Genomic DNA, 17,716 nt, shown 5'->3' on the forward strand with positions numbered 1-17,716 from the left:
ATCTAAAGCGCAGCTCATTAAATAAATCGCAGCGCGTGAAATAAATCTCGGCGCCAGACATGGCGTGTGGGGGCGGGGCTTCCTGGGCCCCGCCCTTCAGAGCGACCAATCACAGCAGAAGCGGCTTAGCCGCCTCCTCTCTGATTGGCTGCAGCGGAGTTGGGGGCGGGGCGGCCCCACCCCGTCCCCCCCGTACCCCAGAGCCTACCGCAGCGCGCCATGCGGGCGGGGGCGTGGCCGCAAGCCGCGCCCTCTCCTCAGGCCACGCCCCTTCCCCGGTGACCGGCGGCGGCGGCGGCGGCGGCGGCGGCATGGCCGTGTGGACCCGGGCTTGTAAAACGGGGCTGCTGGAGCTGCTCCTGCGGGAACGCTGGGTCCGCGTGTCGGCGGAACTGACCGGGGAAACGCTGAGCTTAACGGCGGAACCGGGAACCGGCGATCCGTCGGTGGTGAACGGCGTGGTGAACGGCAACGCGGAGGCGGCGGCACCCGGTGGCGTGAGGAGGGTGCGGGTGGTGAAAGCGGAGGCGGGAGGGCTCGGGATCAGCATTAAGGGAGGTCGGGAGAATCGGATGCCGGTGCTGATCTCACGGATCTTCCCGGGATTGGCGGCGGAAAGGAGCGGGGCGCTCCGGTTAGGCGACGCCATCCTCGCTGTTAACGGCGTCGATCTCCGCGATGCCACCCACGATCAAGCTGTGCAGGCGCTGAAGAGAGCCGGGAGGGAGGTCATCCTTGAAGGTAACGCCTAAACCCCTTCCTTTCCCCCGGAATCCCCGGTACGGGCCCCTGGTGCTCTCCTGTCCCCCGCCCCGGTGCTCCCGCACCCGTGTGCTCCCACCACACCTCCCTGCCGCTGTCACCGGACTCCCGAACGCCTTTTGGGTCCCTTTTCCGGATGTGGGACTCCACTCTCCACTCATTCCAGTCCTGGCGCGTGTGTGTGTGTACCCCCAAAACGCCCAACCCACGGTGGGCCCCCAGGCACGGGGACAGGGACTGGAGTGTCCCCCTCCCGGTCGGGCTGTCCCCTCTGTGGCAGGATGGGGACCCTTCACACCTGGGGATCAGGACAGGACATCTCCACTGGTTGTGTTCCTCCAGGACGGACTTGGGTCCCTCAGAGATAGATTTGGGGTCCCCAGGGACAGACCAGGTCTCGCCTGGCTGTGGCATCCCCCTGAACAGGTTGTCCCCTATGCTTGCTGACAGAATCCCCCAGGCCGGTTGATCGTCCCCAGGGAGGGCTGTGACACCCCGGGTGTTGGTTCAGGGTCTGCCCATGTCCCTGCGGGCTCAGCCTCCCCGCAGGCTCGGTGTCCCCGTGGGCCCCGTGCCCGCAGCACAGCTGGCTCGGGACTGGCCCGACGGAGACACGGGCTCCTGCCCGACCTGTTCCCAGCAGCCCGACAAGCTCGGGCAGGACCTGCCCAGCCCAGCGGTGCGGCACGGGGCTTGTGCCACAGGGCACAGCAAGGACACGAGTCCCCTGTGGTGCCACACACACCGTCCTGGTGTCCTGGCACGTCCGTCTGTCCTCCGCTGCATGAGGCTGCTCAATGGACAAAGGGTACAGGGACGGGTGCTGCTGCTTTGCCACATGCTCCTGGCACAGTGCACTGGCACGAGGGGACACGGCTGGGCTCCCCAGTGCTGTCACAGCTGGCACCAGGTGCTTGGCCACGGCTGGGGCACTGCAGGGGCCGAGGTGGAGCAGCAGCATTGGGCTGCTGAGTGAGAGTCCCCACGGGACCCTGCGCCAGATTGAGCACGTCCTTCCTCCTGCTGCCCGGCCGTTTGATCCTGTCCCGCAGCAGCTCCAGCCCCGTGCTGTGTTTGTCCCTCGCTTCCGCCACGGGCACGGGTGCCGCGGCAGACGCCTCTTCCTTTCCCCTTTCCTTTCCTTTCCTTTCCTTTCCTTTCCTTTCCTTTCCTTTCCTTTCCTTTCCTTTCCTTTCCTTTCCTTTCCTTTCCTTTCCTTTCCTTTCCTTTCCTTTCCTTTCCTTTCCTTTCCTTTCCTTTCCTTTCCTTTCCTTTCCTTTCCTTTCCTTTCCTTTCCTTTCCTTTCCTTTCCTTTCCTTTCCTTTCCTTTCCTTTCTCACTGTGGCTGGACACTGCTGGTCAACTGGCACCAGCAGGCCCTGGAGAGGAGCTGGTGGGGGACTTTGGCCGTGCCATCCAGCCCCATCCCTCCTCACCAGCCCTGGAGCTGTGACCACCCTGGCAGGTGCCAGAGCTTCTCCCAGGCTCTGTGCAGTGGTTGAGGGGGAACCATCAGCCCTGCACCAGCATCTCCGTGGGGCTGGTGTCACCCATCCTGGGAGCTGGGTTTGGCCTCGGGGCCCACACGCCAAGCACCTCCCCCGGGCGCCCACAGGCCCTGTGTCTGCTGCCCTGGGGGAAGGGAGCCCTTCCGCCCCTGCGGGAAGCTGTGGGTGCGGTGCCAGCCATGGGCACTGCCTAGGGCACGGCCGGGCACAGCCGTTCCTAAGGGAACCTGGTCGGTGTTCCCTGCTGGGTGCAGGGGGCTCAGCCCCGGTGAGGCCAGTGTGCAGCCGGAGCAGCCGCCTTCCTGCAGCGGGACAGGCCAGGGGTGCAGGCGACAGCTGGGTTTCCTCTGCGGAGAGCGCGTGGGTGGAGCGGCAGTGGCTGTGCCGGGGTGATGCTGGCTGTGCCGGTGACAGTGCTGGTGCAGCTGTGTGCTGGTCACCAGCTCGCCAGAAGCAGAAGGGGTGGTTGCAGGTGCCCCCACCCCAGTGTCAGCCATATGCCTGCTGGCATAAGGTGTTCCTTGTCCTTCCTGGACCATGGATGCATCCCACTGAAAAATGGGAGCCAGTTCTGCTGCCCCCACCACGGGGAGACAAATCCTGGGCATCCACCATTCCCAGTCACTACGAGACACTCACACTCCTCTGGCAGCGCCGTGGCACAGCACTCAGGCTCCAGAGCTGCTGGCTGCCCAGCTTGGCCTCTCACCCTCCTGACCCCACCCGGGTCAGTGCCTGCACCGCAGGGTCGCAGCGCTGTGAGCTGGAGCCCCCATGGGCTGAGCTCCCTCCCAGTGCTGGAAGCAGCTGCCCACATCTGGCAAACATCTGCCGCGCGGCCCCGCAGCGGGAGCTGCCGGCCGTGCCGCTGCCCGCGGCGCTCCCTGCCCTGCCCGGCCCGGCAGCGGGATTAGGGGTGCGGGGACGGCAGTAATCCCGGGATCAGCGCGGCGGCAGCAGCTAATATTAACTCCTGTGCTGCCCACAGCAAGGGCAAGCACCTCGCGGCAGCCTGTGGCTCAGCAGAGCTGGTGGGAAGGGCTGGTGTCTCCTGCCCGCTCCCCATCCTTGCTGTCCCATCCTTGCTCCCCCTTCCCACTCAGCAGCCCAGCACAGCCTGGGCCCCACCATCAGTGTTGCTCCCCCTCCAGAGGGCCTGGCTGTGGCATTGTGCCGGCTCCAGGATCCTTTCACCACTTGCTTCCCAGTGCAGTACAGCCTGTTTGCTGTTTTGGTTTGGTTTTCCCTCTCACTGCCCCATCTCTGTCCCCAGCGCGTCCCTCCCTTGGCCTTGGCAGCCGGGGCTTGGCGTGGGCCGGCCGAGAGCTGTGTCCGGGCGGGGGTCCAGGGCTGCTGTCAGCGGGGTGGTGCTGGGGTGGGACGGTCCAGGGGGAGTAGGAGCTGGAGCTGGTGCCTCCTTCCTTCCTTCCCGGCCTGGAGAGGCGTGTGGAGCCGGGATGTCTTGGCTGCACACCCTCCTCCTCCTCCTCTTCGCCCTGTGCTGCTGTCAGGGCGTGAGCGGCAGTGCCGGCTCAGCATCGCCAGCAGTGCTGGAAACTTGGCGGGCACAGTCCTGGCTGCTCCGACAGCAGCAGGGCAGGATGGGACCAGGATGGGCTGCAGCCTGACCTCCCGCCCAGCACCATTGTCCTGCGGCGCCTTCCCTTTCCTACACCCGCGCCGGCGGCGGGATGAGCTGCCAGCATCGTCCTTCACTCGGGACATCCCTGACCCGGACAGGGTGGGACCCCCCCAAGACCCTCCAAGCCTTGGTGTGCGAGGGCCATGTCACCCTGTCAGATCAACCCTGGGGCACAGGGCTGTTGTGTGGGGGTGCAGGACCCTCCCCAGGCCTGACTGTGCCTCTGCTCCCCCCCAGTGAAGTTCATGCGGGAGGTCACCCCCTACATCAAGAAGCCATCGCTGGTGTCAGACCTGCCATGGGAAGGGGCGGCCCCACAGTCCCCCAGCCTGAGTGGAAGCGACGACTCGGGGTCCCCCCAGCACCAGGGCCCCCGTGACCGCAAGGTGATCCCCCTCAAGATGTGCTTCGCCGCCCGGAACCTCAGCATGCCTGACCTGGAGAACAGGTGAGGGCAGGAGCTGCCGGCGGGTGCCTGAGTGGGAGATCCTGCTCCCCAAAGACCCCCGGGACAGGACTGGGTCTGCCCACCAGTGCCAGTGTGAGGGACCCTGCACCCCATGGACACCCTGGACACAGCTGGGGGCTGCCCCTCACTGAGGCCATGATCCCCTGCTTCTCCCACTGAGCTGGGGAAGGACACTCCAGAGAGTTGGGCCAGGGCCAGGGCTATGCCGTGTTCCCTCCCAGACCTCTGGCAACCCCTCTGCCTTAAAATGAGGGCTAAAACCCCTGGCAGGTGGAAATGCACAGTGCAGCCAGTTTGCTGTGCTGGGCACAGGTAGGGGCTCACTCAGGTGGTGCTGATGTCCCACCCTGGGCCGTGTCCCTGTCCCCTCGCAGGCTGATCGAGCTGCACTCCCCGGACAGCCGGAACACGCTGGTGCTGCGGTGCCGGGACACGGCCACGGCCCACGCCTGGTTCAGTGCCCTGCACGCCAACATCACCGCGCTGCTGCCCCAGGTCCTGGCCGAGCTCAATGCCACGCTGGGCTCTGGCAGCCCCACGGCCGGCGGGCGGGAGGTGAAGCACATCGCCTGGCTGGCCGAGCAGGTACGCACTGATGGGATGAGCTGGGGTGCTCCTAGGAACAGCAGTGCCAAGAGGATGTGCTGAGGATGCCACTGGGGCAGTGCCCCGGTGATGGCAGCATTTCCCGTGCCGTCGGCCCCTTCTCCTACTGGGATTTTCCAGATGGAACCCCTCATCACACCCTCCCTTTTCCATGAATCCACTGCCTGAGAGCTGCAGCCAGCCCCGGCAGTGTGGTGAGCAGGATCCCTGGGGGCTGCTCCCAGCTTGTTTTCCCAGGATGGCAGTGCTGTGGATATTGCCTAGCAATGAGGAAGCCCTGGGTTGGGGTGCATGTGACCATCTGACCATGGGCTCAGGGGTTGGGTTCCTGGGCTGTGGCAGGTGCCTGCAGCCCCTGGCACCCCTCACGTGCCCTGGTGCCCGGCAGGCACGCCTGGATGGCGGGCGGCAGCAGTGGCGGCCGGTGCTCATGGCAGTGACAGAGAAGGACCTGCTGCTCTACGATGGGATGCCCTGGACCAGGGACGCCTGGGCCTCGCCATGCCACAGCTACCCGCTGGTGGCCACTAGGTGAGCCGGGGATGGGCCCCCCTCACGTCGTGGCTCTGCCTCCGAGCTGGAAAGAAACACCAAAACGCTGACGGGGTGACATGGTGGTGACACTGCCATCGTACCCCTGACCCCCGTCCTTCTGCCTCCCCTCCAGGCTGGTCCACTCGGGCTCCGGGCGCCGCTCGCCCGCGCTAGGCTCGGAGCTCACATTTGCCACTCGGACGGGCTCTCGCCAGGGCGTGGAGATGCACGTGTTCCGCGTGGAGACCCACCGGGACCTGTCTGCCTGGACACGTGTGCTGGTGCAGGGCTGCCACGCCGCTGCTGAGCTCATCAAGGAGGTGACTGTGGGTGAGTGCTGCGGTGCTGGGACCCCCTGATTCCCCGTGCTCCCCTGCAGGGCTGACAGCAGCTGTGCCCGCAGGCTGCACGCTGGGAGGGCAGGAGGTCCAGCTCTCCATCCACTACGAGGGCGGGTTCACCATCTCCCGGGACGAGCCAGGCTCCAGCGTCCTCTTCCGCTACCCCTACGAGCGGCTGAAGATGTCTGCGGATGACGGCATCAGGACCCTCTACCTGGATTTCGGGGGCCCTGAGGGGGAGCTGGTGAGGAGGGGGCAGCCAGGTTCACCCCCCGGTTTGGGGATCTCCCTGCTTCCTCTTGCTTTTCCCTATCCCTGCAGCATCCCAGCTGCCCAGACCCACTGGGTTCGGCTGATTGGAACCCCCAGCCCTGCAGTCCCCAGTGTCTGCAGTGGGATGTGGGGGAGGCTGACATCACTCTCCATCTCCCCCCCAGGCGCTGGACCTGCACTCCTGCCCCAAGCCCATCGTCTTCGTCCTGCACACCTTCCTCTCGGCCAAAGTCACCCGCATGGGGCTGCTGGCATAGGTGCCCCAGCCTCCTCGCCCTGTCACAAACCAGCTGGGGGTCGCAGAAGGCCCCCCAACCTCTCCTGCCCAATCAGTGCCTTGCTGGGGCTGGGATCGCTGCCCTGAGAGTGGGGAGTGAGCCCCTTCTGCCCCACACCAGCGCTCCTGGCCCCCCCAGTGCCCCGGGGGATCGGGGTACACACACCAGCTTTAATCCCCCTGGGGCTGAAGCCATCACTGATCTCACCGCCTGTGCCTTGGAGTGGGGTCAGCTCGGTCCTCCCACCTGGGGGACCCCTGGTGCCCCCAACTCACGTCCAGGAGAGCCAGTGTCCCCCTGTCTTGGGGCTTCCCCCAAAGAGGTCACATTGTCCCCACATGGGACAGGGCTGGGGCTGTGAGACTCCCCATTGCTGCATGACAGGGTCTCCACGCCCTAATCAGGCTGGGGGGACACATTTGTCTTACAGGGGGCAGTCAGGGGTGCAAAGGGGGTGCTCTGGCCCAGAGTCCTGGTCCCTGGGGCTTGGCCTCCCCGCATGCCCCACTGCAGTGACCCCCAAATCTCCCAAAGGCTGAACAAACGCCGTGTCTCTGCCCTGGGCCAGGGGTGTCCCTGTGCCCTCTCAGGGCTGTCCCTGTGCCCCTCCACCGGGGGTCCCCTGGGGCAGGACATGTAGATTGATGCACTTTTCGCTTTTTGTACTTTCCCTCCCCCTGGGGGCAGCTCCCACACCCTGGGGGTTGGGAGGCCCAGGGAGGGCCACAGTGGGACGGGCCTCCAGGGCTCCCCCCTCCTGCCGGGACCCAGTACCCCCCAGCCAAACTCCTGCACGGTTCTGCGCTTCTGGGGTGCTCTGGGGTCCTTTGGGGTGCTTCCCCCCCCTTCTATTTTTGTATTCTTTGTAAATCGCTATTTATATCAGATTGCCTTTTCCAGGGGCTCTGAGTCTCATTGAGTCTGGCCTGGGGATGGTGGGAGGAGTGAGGGTGTCTGGAAGGAATGGGGGGATCTCTGGGGAAGCTGGGGCAGGGTCTCTATGGGGATTTCTGAGAGGGCTGAGGCAACTTTTACAGCAAGGGAAGCGGGGCCAGTTCACCTGTTGGGCAGGTGTGTACAGCAGTGGGCACAGGTAGCTGAGGTGTTTGGAGAGGTGTGTGTATGTGTGTGTGTGTGTTTGTGTATCTGTGCACAGGTAAATACTGTACACATGTGCACAGTGTGTGTGCACATACTGTACAAACAGGGCTGTGTAGCTGGGCACACACACACACATATACACACATGAACATATACACGCACATGTGCACACACAAACACACATAAACACTCATGAACGGACACAGGAACACACGAACATGCAAACACAAACACATGAACACATATGAACACATAAGCACATATGAACGCACAAACACGCGTTCACGTGTTTTTGGGGCGTTCGCACGCCCTCGGTACACGTGGGGCGGGGCCTCAATGGGCGTGACTGGAAAGAAACCACGCCTACATAACACTACGTATCATAATGGACGAGACCACGCCCTTAAATGCATAATCGCTTGTGGGTGTGGCCACGGCAAGACACGCCCCACCCGTGGGCGTGGCTCCCACGCGCTCTGGGCGGGGTTGCGGCCCCTCCCCTCTGTGCAGATGCCGGCGGTGCCGCCAGGGGGCGCGCGCTCCCGGGCGCAGCCGCAGTCGCCGCCGCCGCCGTCCCGGGGCCGCCGGAGCGGCCGCACCGGGCGATGCGATGACAACGTCCACCCTGCAGGTACGGACCGCGGCCAGCGCCACGGGGCTGGGGCTCCGGCCGCGCCCACACCGCGCCCCATTCCCGCCGGGCCTCCTCACGGCCCAGCGGACGGGCCTCACCGGGCCCCGGCGCCGTGCCGGCCGGGGAAAGGCCTCACCCGGCTCCGGTGCAGGGCCCCGCTGAAGTAGCCGAGCCCTGCTGAGCCCCGGTGCCGGCGTAGTGGGGAGGGAGGTGGACGCAGCGGGGGAGCCCCGGTGCGAGCGGGCCCGGCCCGGCCGCTGGCGGAGGGGAGGGGCTCCGCCGGTGCCCGGTGCTCACGGCGCTCCCCCCCACCGCAGAAGGCCATCGACCTGGTCACCAAAGCCACTGAGGAGGACAAGGCCAAGAACTACGAGGAGGCATTGCGGCTGTACCAGCACGCCGTGGAGTACTTCCTGCACGCCATCAAATGTGAGTCCGGCCGGGGGGCTCCGCGGGCGGCTCCGGGCTCGGGGACTCCGGGTGACACCTGCGGTCCCTGGCGGTCCCTGCAGATGAGGCTCATAGCGACAAGGCCAAGGAGAGCATCAGGGCCAAGTGCATGCAGTATCTGGACCGGGCGGAGAAGCTGAAGGAGTACCTGAGGAGCAAGGACAGGCACGGCAAGAGGCCTGTCAGGGAAGCACAGAATTACAACAAGGGGTGCGTGGGGGACAAGGGGGGTGAGGGATTCCGTCTGGCCGCGGAGCTGGCTGGACCCCTCTTGCCCCACCAGTGCCAATCCCGCTCCTGAACCCTATCCCCTCTCCCCAGGAGTGACAGTGACAGCGAGGGCGAGAATCCTGAGAAGAAGAAGCTGCAGGAGCAGCTGATGGGTGAGAGGCTGTGGTGGGTTCGACCCTCTGGGGTTGGGGAGGGATTCACTGACAGCCCTGTTGAGGGGTGGCTGTGGGGAGGGGGACAGGCTGTGGGACTGAGGTCCAGCGTGTGTTCCTGTGGCCTGCTCACCCCAGACAGCTGCTGTGCTGAGGGGAGGCAGGATTGGGGGTGTGGATAGGGACTCTGGCTCTCACTGCTCTCCGTGCCCACCTCTGTGGGGCCGTGTGAGCAGTCACACCCTCACAGGTGCCATCGTGATGGAGAAGCCCAATGTGCGGTGGAATGACGTGGCTGGGCTGGAGGGAGCCAAGGAAGCCCTGAAGGAGGCCGTAATCCTGCCCATCAAGTTCCCACACCTGTTCACAGGTGAGGCCATGGTAGTGGGAAGGGGCTGTGCACCTCCCTGGGTGATTCCAGCACGGATCTAGGTGCAGGCATGGGGAGGCCTGACCCCGTTCTCTGCTGCAGGGAAGCGCACACCCTGGCGAGGGATCCTGCTCTTTGGGCCGCCTGGCACGGGCAAGTCCTACCTGGCCAAGGCCGTGGCCACCGAGGCCAACAACTCCACCTTCTTCTCTGTGTCATCCTCTGACCTGATGTCGAAGTGGCTGGGGGAGAGCGAGAAGTAAGTTGGCAGCAGGGATGTGGCCACAGCCTGGCTCCTGGTGGTTTGGCTGTCCAGGCTGGGGCAGGGGCCACCAGGGAGCCCCAGTAACTGGGCTGGTAAAGAATTGGGAGCTGGTGCCTTCAGAGAGGGAGTCTAAGCAAAGCAATCCCTGGGCCTCTTCTCTTCCAGTCTGTGCTCTCCCATCTTCACAGGTCTCTCAGTCCAACAGCAACTTTAAGCTGGGGTCTTCTAACACTTAACTGGATTCTGTCTCCTTGTCTTAATTAACTGCTCCCATGTTCCAGCTTGGGGCAGCTTTGGGGCTCTCCAGAGTTGCAGCTCTTTCCTGAAGGTTTCCCATCTGTCCATGCTCAGAATTCACTTACAGCTCACTTACAGCGAGATTTGAGGAGGGCTCACCCCTGCCAAGCTGTGAGCAACTCATAATTAAACTTAACTCTACATTATTAATTTCTGATAACCTATAATTAGACTTCAATCCCCAGCAGGGTCCCAGGGGAGAGCACAGCCCCTGGTGTGGCACTTCCTTGCTGCCACAGTGGGGTTCCCAGGATGGGAGGAACGTGGGGCTGCCATGATGGAACTGAGGAGGGTCTCTGAGCGGGGACCCCATCCCCTTCTTTGTTCCCAGGCTGGTGAAGAACCTGTTTGAGCTGGCGAGGCAGCACAAACCCTCCATCATCTTCATCGATGAGGTGGACTCTCTGTGTGGCTCTCGCAATGAGAACGAGAGTGAGGCAGCTCGGCGCATCAAGACCGAGTTCCTGGTGCAGATGCAAGGTGGGTGGGGGCCCGTCCCAGGGATGGGTGGGAACAGGCAGAACCTGGGCATTCAGAGAATCCCTGGAGCTTGTTCTGAGCCATCTGACTGCAGGAGTGGGAAACAACAGCGACGGGATCCTGGTGCTGGGTGCCACCAACATCCCCTGGGTGCTGGACTCAGCCATCAGGAGAAGGTGAGCCCCACACAGCCCCCTGTGCCAGCCTCCCAGCAGGGCTGGAATTGGGGCTCACCCCTCGTGTCCCCAGGTTCGAGAAGAGGATCTACATCGCCTTGCCCGACGAGGCAGCGCGGGCCCAGATGTTCCGGCTGCACCTGGGGAACACCCCGCACTCCCTGACCGACGCCAACATCCAGGAGCTCGCCCGCAAGACCGAGCGCTACTCGGGGGCCGACATCAGCATCATCGTGAGGGACGCCCTGATGCAGCCCGTGCGCAAGGTGCAGTCGGCCACACACTTCAAGAAGGTGAGAGGAGGCTGCCCAGGGTGGTCCTGGGGAGGGATGGGCACTGTGGCTGCTGTCCCCCCAACCCGAGCTCTGTGCCACGTGCCACTGGCTCTGTGCAGGTCTGTGGCCCCTCCCGCACCACCCCCGGTGCCCTCGTGGATGATCTCCTGACGCCATGCTCGCCCGGTGACCCTGGGGCCATCGAGATGACCTGGATGGAGGTGCCCAGTGACAAGCTGATGGAGCCCATTGTCTGCATGGTAAGTGTCCCCTCCGCAGCTTTGGCCTGGTCACTTCCCTGTTCATCCTCCATCCAAGGGCCAGGCAGGGCTGTGGCTCCTGGGGGTGGACGCACACCCCCAGTCTGCCACCCTGAAGTCCTGAGCCCCCCCAGAGGATGGCTGGGTGACAAGAAAGGGCCTTGGGTCTGCCAGGCAGTTCCCACCTGTGGTCAGTGCTGCTGCCATAGGGCAGAGGTACCCCACTGCCATGGGGGCCCCTATCCCGTGCCCTTGCCTGGTCTGAGCCACGTGCCCACCCGTGTTACAGTCAGACATGCTGCGCTCGCTGGCCACCACCCGCCCCACCGTCAATGATGAGGATCTCCTCAAAGTGAAGAAATTCACGGAGGACTTTGGACAGGAAGGTTGAGAAAGGGCATGGGGGGTGTGGGGTTTTGGGGCAGCTGCAGGCCCCGCTGTGCCCCCCTCCCCAGCCGTGCCAAACCGACTCATGATCGCTCACTCCTGCCCCACTGCACTGCAGCACCCGGCAGGCGCGGGGACACGGCCCGGGGGGCTCACACTACGGGGGGTGGGTCTGAGCATGGCCTGGGCGGCCGGGTCCTCCCCCCTGGCTGCACCCCACTCTTCTTCTTGCTCTTTTTTTATTTTTTAACTTAATGCTGCTTTGGGTTCTGTCTTGTTTATATGAAAATAAAAACAATCTGAGAGCTTCAGCCAGTGCCCAGCCACTCCCCAAGGACTCTGCCTGCACCAGGGGGCACAGCCCAGCCCTCCACCCCCCAAAATGCAATGACCCAGGGCCAAGGCCTCTGCCTGTCCCAAGGGGCTGGGAGTTCCTCACACTCGAACCATCTCAGACAGGGATTTGTGCCTACAGCAGGGGCTACTTGAAGGGAGCAGCCACCAGCTGATACCCACACCCCATGTCCTCCGTGCAATCCCTGGGCTCCCCTCAGCCTCACTGCCCCCAGCCCCGTGCCCCCTGTGCTGTGCCCAACTGCTGCCCATGCTGTCATCATGAGCCCCAAACAAGCCCCGGAGCGGAGGATCCCCCCTTTGCCCCTCCCCTGCACAGCCTTGGCAGCAGGTTCTCCCTAAACCCACAAAGGAATTCCCAGTGCCCGGGAGAGTGTGGGCAGGAAGGGCCAGAGCCACACTGAGGCCACAGGTCTGTATTGGCTGCAATAAAGCTGAGTGGGAGCCCCCAGAGCTGCGCTGGTTCTTTCACCAGGGTCAGGGCAGGCCCGTGTGGGCACACTGGGGTCAGTCCAGCAGCTCCATCCAGCTCACGTTGGTGAAGGTGCGGGTGTCCATGCGGTCGATGTAGAGGATCCCATCCAGGTGATCCATCTCGTGCTGGATGATCCGGGCGGCCCAGCCCGACGCCTCCCAGCTCACCGGCGCCCCGCACTCGTCCACGCCTGCGGCCGGGGGGGTTGGGGGTGGTGATTAAAGGGAAAAAAGGGGGACCCGTGTGAAAGGATCTGTGAGAGAATAGGGTGATTGTGTGAGAGTGGGGGACCTGTGTGTGGTGTGATTTGTGAGAAAATGGGGGGGAACCCTGAGAGAGTGGAGGGATCTGTGAGAGAACAGGGAACCCGTCAAAGAATTTGTGAGAGTGGGGGGACCCGGGAGAGACTGCGGGACGCATGTAAAAGAAGGGGACCTTGTGAGGGAGGGGCAGGTGCGAATCGGTCCGTACCGGTGACATGGACGGCCCAGTGCCGCGGGACGTAGGCGGAGAAGCCGTGGATGCTGGCGCAGCCCTCGGGGCCGGTGACGAGGCGGGTGTCGAGGACGCGGACCGCGGGGTTGACGAGGACGCGGAGCGGGAAGGGCTCGATGCCGTGCGCTTGGCGCAGCGCCGGCGGGTACCGGGCACAGCGGGCGGGTGGCAGCTCTGCGGCGAACACCCTGAGCGGCACCCCGAGCTGCGGAGCGCTCAGTCCCAGGCACGGCCTGCTCCGCAGCCCGGCCGCCAGCGCCGCCGCCAGCCGCCGCAGCTCGGGGCCGCCCAGCTGCTCCGGGGACACGGCGGCGGCGGCGCCGCGCAGCACCGGGGCTCCCACCTGCACCGGGGCGGCGAACGGCGGCACGGGCGGGCCCAGCACCCGGCGCCGCAGCGCCCGCCAGTAGGAGCGCTCCCGCCGGTCCCAGCCCGCCGCGTGTCCGCAGCCGCGGACCAGGAGCGGCGGGAGCCCCGGTAGGGCCCGTCCCGCCGCCCGCCCCAGCGCCGCCGCCATGGCGCACCGCGTGCGCGCGCACCCGCGCCGCCGCCGCGCCCCCTGGCGGCCCCGGGCGCTCCCACGGGTGACACGGCCGGGCTAGCCCGTGGCCACCGGGTCACCCGGCAGCGCAGCAGCGTCCCCGGAGGGGCTCTGCGGGGGCTCGGTGGACACGGCGGTGTGTTCCCCCTCCGGCTCTGCGGCGGTCTCCGGGGATGGATCCTCCTCGCCCGGTGTCGGCGGAAGGAGGAAAGCCAGCGGCTCCCTGAGTGCGGCCACGTCGATGCGGCCCAGGAGGCCGAAACGCTGCAGCTGCGTGGGGGGTACACCTTGGGGATGGGGAGAGAGGGGTCAGGGGGTCTGCAGAGCCCCACGGAGGGAGCAAGAGCAGGACAGGGCCTGCTCAATGCCAAGGGGAAGCCACGGGTGTCCTCCCCCTGCAACGAAAATGAAACCCTGAAATCTCACCCAGTGCCTGCGCAATCTGTGCTGGAGGGAAAAGCACCTGGAGGCAGCGGTTCAGGTAGGGCAGCAGGTCCTCCAGGAAGGCTGTGCAAAATTGGGTAAAGAGCTCCTGCTCCCGCCCGCTGAAAGCTGCCTCCTCTGCACGGTGGAAGGCCAGGATGGTTTTGGTCACCTGGGAAGAGAGAGGCAGATAGGTCACCTGATGACAGGCATGTCCCAGGTTAGTAAGGAGGCCAATGGCACGTGGCTTGTACCAGCAGCAGTGTGGCCACAGGCCCAGGGCAGTGCCCATCTTCCTTTGCCATTGGTGATGCCACACCTGGAATCCTGGGGTCAGTTCTGGGCCACTCCGAGATAGACACTGTGGGGCAGGAGTGTGTCCAGGGAACGGAACAGAGCTGGACAAGGAGCTGAAGCACAAGGGGCAGCTGGGGGGGCTAAGCCTGCAGAAAAGGAGGCTTGAGGGGGACCCTGTTGCTCTCCACTACTTCCTGACAGGAGGGGCAGCCAGGGTGGGGACAGGCTCTGCTCCCAAAGAACTAGGGACAGGACAAGAAGAAAGTGCCACAGGAAGTTTAGGTTATTAGGATATTAGGAATTTTTCCTCATGGAAAGAGCTGTCCAGCCCTGGCACAGAGCAGTGGTGGAATCCCCATCCCTGGAGAGATTTAACAGCTGTGTGGATGTGGCACTCAAGGACATGGGCTAGGGGTGGCCTTGGCAGTGCTGGGGGAGTGGTTGGACTGGATGATCTTTCCCAACCCAGTCAGAATAAACCTGCTCCATGATCTCCCAGGACAATCCCAGCTCCATCCCCTGGACTCACCTCACCAAGGGCACTGTCCAGGCAGGTGGTGACGTCCTGTGCCAGGGCAATGGGGCAGCAGAGCCGCAGGTCATTGAAGGCAACGAGGAGCCCATTGAGGAAGCAGGCAAGGGGTGGGAAGTCCAGCAGCACCATGGGGGGCTGCAGTGTCCCGGGCTGGGCTGTGGGCACCGGCACTCCTGCACTGCCCCCCAGCACGGCCGGCGCTGAGATCAGCGTGTAGGAATTCATCTCCTCCCGGAATTTCTCCACCGCCTCCTCCACCGCCTTCCTGAAGGCATCGGCAGCCACACGCTGGAAGAGGGGGGCTAGCTGCCCACGGAAATCCACGCCCACCCGGCTGAAGGACAGCCCAAAGTACATGCACTGCCCCAGCAGCGAGTCCAGCCGGCCGCCCACCCCGCGGTCCAGGTCGCGCTGCAGCGTCCGCAGGAACTCGGAGACCTTCTGCAGCACCCAGCCGTGGAAGATGGCCCCCTCGCCGGGCGCAGCGCCCTCGGCCGGCACCAGCGGCTCCTCATCCGAGAAGATGGCGCGGTACTGGGTGATGATGTCGAACAGGTGCACCCGGCAGGCCTCGATGGTCTTGGTGATGTGCACGTAGGGGTCGTGGTCGGGGATGGAGGCCTGGATGGAGCGCAGCCACGCGTCCCGCGCCTGCAGGAACTTGACGCGCAGCTCGGCCTCGGTGAGCACGTCCATGCGGCGCAGGAAGCCGATGACCCGCAGGCAGGCGGGCAGAGGGATGTTGGTGCGCAGCTGCTGGATGAGCTGGTTCAGCATCAGCTGCGCAGACTGGCGCACCTCCTCCACGATGCCCTGGGGAAGAGAGAGCTTTCGGTCAGGGGTAGTGTGGGGTTCACCTGGATCAGGGGGCTGGGTCAGCAGAGAGTTCTCCTGGATAAGCGTGTGGGACATCAGGGGGTTCAGCTCAGACAGTGCAGGGCTCACCTGGATAACGGGGATGCTGCTGTGCTTCCTCTCCAGCCTGCGCACATAGGCCGTGAGCTCCAGTGCCTCCTCATAGTAGCCATTACGGACGCAGGTGTCCATGAGCTGCGGGATCTCCAGGATCTCCAGGATCTCCGTGTGCCGGTTCAGGGTCAGGCTGTTCATGCGCCGGCTGCAGGCGATGGCCTCGGCATCGCGCATGAAGGTCCTGCGAGGCCGGGATGGCATCAGCAGGAGAGTCCTCCCTGCAGCGGGTGGGTCCAGGGACCGTCCCACCCACACCAGCCGCTCCCAGCGCTGCCTCCTGCCCAATCCCAGCCGCCCCGACCCTCAATGCGCTCAACCCTGGGACCTCTCGCTCCCCAACCCAGCCCAGTTCACCCCATCCCCGGCCCTTCCTGTCCCGTTTCCACCCGCGCTTTGCCCGCCGCTCCCAGTGCCCGGTGTCCATCCCGTACCGGCAGGCGTCCTGCAGCGCGGGCAGCCGCTCCAGCAGGCTGCCGAGGCGGCTCTCGATACCGCCGAAGCCGCGGCCGGCGCGGCCGGTGCACTCGGCGGAGCGGATGAAGGCTCGGTAGTGCTCGAAGGCGAGGCGGCGCGTCTCAGCCCCGACCCGCGCCCGCTCCGCCGCCAACCGCGCCGGCTCCCGGCCCAGCTCCGCCAGCCCCAGCGCAGCCAGCTCCGACACATAAGCGGCGAGCTCGGGGCCACCGGGCGCCGCCGGGCCGCGCAGCCAGGCCAGCAGCCGCGCCTCCTCCGCCGCCGCCGCCATCGCCGCAGCCGCCGCGTCACCTCCTGGCCCGCCGGTTCCGGGTTTGTCACTTCCGCTACCGCCGGTTCCGGTCTGGCACTTCCGGCCCCGGCGGCCCCGCGTGCGCGGCGCGGGAGATGCGGCCGCTCACGGAGGCGGAGACGCGGGCGGTGTTCGAGAAGCTCGGGAAATAGTGAGGGGCCGGGACCGGGGGGATTGGGAGGGCTGGGCCAGCTGGATCCCGGGGAACGGGGAGGCCAAGGGAGACCGAGGGGGTGGTGGACACCGGGGATCTGGCGGCACGGAGCGGGACCGGGAGGGCTGGGCCCCGGAGGTACCGGGGCCGGGCGTGCTCACGGGGTCTGGCCTTGCAGCATCGGGGAGAACATCCAGCTGCTGGTGGACCGGCCCGATGGCACCTACTGCTTCCGCCTGCACCGGGACCGCGTGTACTACCTGAGGTGAGGGCCGGGCCGGGCGGGGACCGGGCCAACCCCGCGGGGTGCGGGCCCGGCCGCCGCCCAGCACGACCCTGCTCCCGCAGTGAGAAGCTACTGAAGCTGGCGGCCAGCATCCCCCGGGAGAGCCTGGTGGCCCCGGGCACCTGCTTCGGGAAGTTCACCAAGTCGCAGAAGTTCCGGCTCAGTGTCACGGCCCTGGATTTCCTGGCGCCCTATGCCAAGGTGGGTCACGGCCCCCGAGCCGACCCCGGCCCCGTGCCAGCCCCACGGCCCCTCACAGCCCTGCCCCTCTCTTGCAGTACAAGGTGTGGGTGAAGCCGGGCTCGGAGCAGTCCTTCCTCTACGGTAACCACGTGCTGAAGTCGGGGCTGGGCCGCATCACGGAGAACACGGCGCAGTACCAGGGTGTCGTGGTGTATTCCATGGCTGATGTCCCGCTGGTGAGCCAGGGTGAGCCAGGGCGGGGGGATACGGGATGGGCGGCCCTCCCTCACCTCCCCTTCGTCCCCCAGGGTTTCGGGGTGGCTGCCAAGTCCACACAGGAGTGCCGGAAGGTCGATCCTTTGGCCATCGTGGTGTTCCACCAAGCTGACGTTGGGGAGTACGTGCGGAATGAGGACACGCTGACATAAGGGACCCTCGGGGACCCCAAGGGACCCTCATTCTCTGTGAGTGTTCCGGGGTAGGACGGACTTTGTCCTGCACTGTGGGTGTGGGAAGCCCACCCAGAGTGGGATGGAGATGTGGGGAGCTGCCAGCACAGAGCCCCAGAGCCCTCAGGGGGCTGCTGCCAGCACGAGAGGAGGGGCCCTGGCCCCAGCCCTGTGACATAAAGCCTTTTTCTTTTTTACATGCCTGTTGTTTGGTGTGGAGACCCGGGGGGAATCAGTCCTCGCCCATCCTGTGGGGAATGTGACACACTGGGATGTGTTTGGGGGGGACCTCAGA

At 65.2% G+C, this 17,716-nt stretch overlaps 5 protein-coding genes across 8 annotated transcripts; 3 read left to right on the forward strand and 2 right to left on the reverse strand.

The window, feature by feature from the left end:
- The first annotated feature begins 289 nt into the window (after window positions 1-289).
- On the forward strand, window positions 290-7,315 carry SNTB2 (syntrophin beta 2). The gene is made up of 7 exons (XM_014889557.2): window positions 290-741; window positions 4,150-4,360; window positions 4,756-4,966; window positions 5,376-5,518; window positions 5,655-5,851; window positions 5,925-6,106; window positions 6,300-7,315. Exons 1-7 carry the CDS (start codon window positions 312-314, stop codon window positions 6,390-6,392), a joined length of 1,467 nt encoding a protein of 488 aa, XP_014745043.1. The 5' UTR covers window positions 290-311; the 3' UTR covers window positions 6,393-7,315.
- Window positions 7,316-8,015: 700 nt separating this feature from the next.
- On the forward strand, window positions 8,016-11,802 carry VPS4A (vacuolar protein sorting 4 homolog A). Its single transcript, XM_014889558.2, has 11 exons — window positions 8,016-8,145; window positions 8,466-8,577; window positions 8,661-8,808; window positions 8,920-8,981; window positions 9,232-9,351; window positions 9,454-9,610; window positions 10,245-10,393; window positions 10,488-10,569; window positions 10,643-10,862; window positions 10,964-11,104; window positions 11,394-11,802. Exons 1-11 carry the CDS (start codon window positions 8,125-8,127, stop codon window positions 11,493-11,495), a joined length of 1,314 nt encoding a protein of 437 aa, XP_014745044.1. The 5' UTR covers window positions 8,016-8,124; the 3' UTR covers window positions 11,496-11,802.
- Window positions 11,803-12,246: 444 nt separating this feature from the next.
- Window positions 12,247-16,356, reverse strand: COG8 (component of oligomeric golgi complex 8). 4 transcript variants are annotated; one of them, XM_088172169.1, is made up of 6 exons: window positions 16,015-16,356; window positions 15,557-15,764; window positions 14,606-15,424; window positions 13,783-13,951; window positions 13,445-13,643; window positions 12,247-12,482 (listed from the first exon to the last, which is right to left on the reverse strand). In XM_088172169.1, exons 1-6 carry the CDS (start codon window positions 16,326-16,328, stop codon window positions 12,353-12,355), a joined length of 1,839 nt encoding a protein of 612 aa, XP_088028295.1. In that variant the 5' UTR covers window positions 16,329-16,356; the 3' UTR covers window positions 12,247-12,352. The 4 variants fall into 4 exon arrangements, with proteins under 4 accessions (XP_088028295.1, XP_088028296.1, XP_014745002.1 ...); XM_088172170.1 differs by lacking the exon at window positions 13,445-13,643 and having other exon boundaries at window positions 12,247-12,510; XM_014889516.2 differs by lacking the exon at window positions 12,247-12,482 and having other exon boundaries at window positions 13,414-13,643.
- On the reverse strand, window positions 12,435-13,332 carry PDF (peptide deformylase, mitochondrial). Its single transcript, XM_088172171.1, has 2 exons — window positions 12,792-13,332; window positions 12,435-12,573 (listed from the first exon to the last, which is right to left on the reverse strand). Exons 1-2 carry the CDS (start codon window positions 13,330-13,332, stop codon window positions 12,539-12,541), a joined length of 576 nt encoding a protein of 191 aa, XP_088028297.1. The 3' UTR covers window positions 12,435-12,538.
- Window positions 16,357-16,376: 20 nt separating the features above from the next.
- On the forward strand, window positions 16,377-17,618 carry NIP7 (nucleolar pre-rRNA processing protein NIP7). The gene is made up of 5 exons (XM_014889560.2): window positions 16,377-16,500; window positions 16,682-16,768; window positions 16,852-16,990; window positions 17,068-17,208; window positions 17,281-17,618. Exons 1-5 carry the CDS (start codon window positions 16,445-16,447, stop codon window positions 17,398-17,400), a joined length of 543 nt encoding a protein of 180 aa, XP_014745046.1. The 5' UTR covers window positions 16,377-16,444; the 3' UTR covers window positions 17,401-17,618.
- Window positions 17,619-17,716: the final 98 nt, after the last annotated feature.

The sequence above is a fragment of the Sturnus vulgaris genome, chromosome 12 (genome assembly GCF_052056855.1).
Source record: "Sturnus vulgaris isolate bStuVul1 chromosome 12, bStuVul1.hap1, whole genome shotgun sequence".
NCBI classification, from domain to species: Eukaryota; Metazoa; Chordata; class Aves; order Passeriformes; family Sturnidae; genus Sturnus; species Sturnus vulgaris.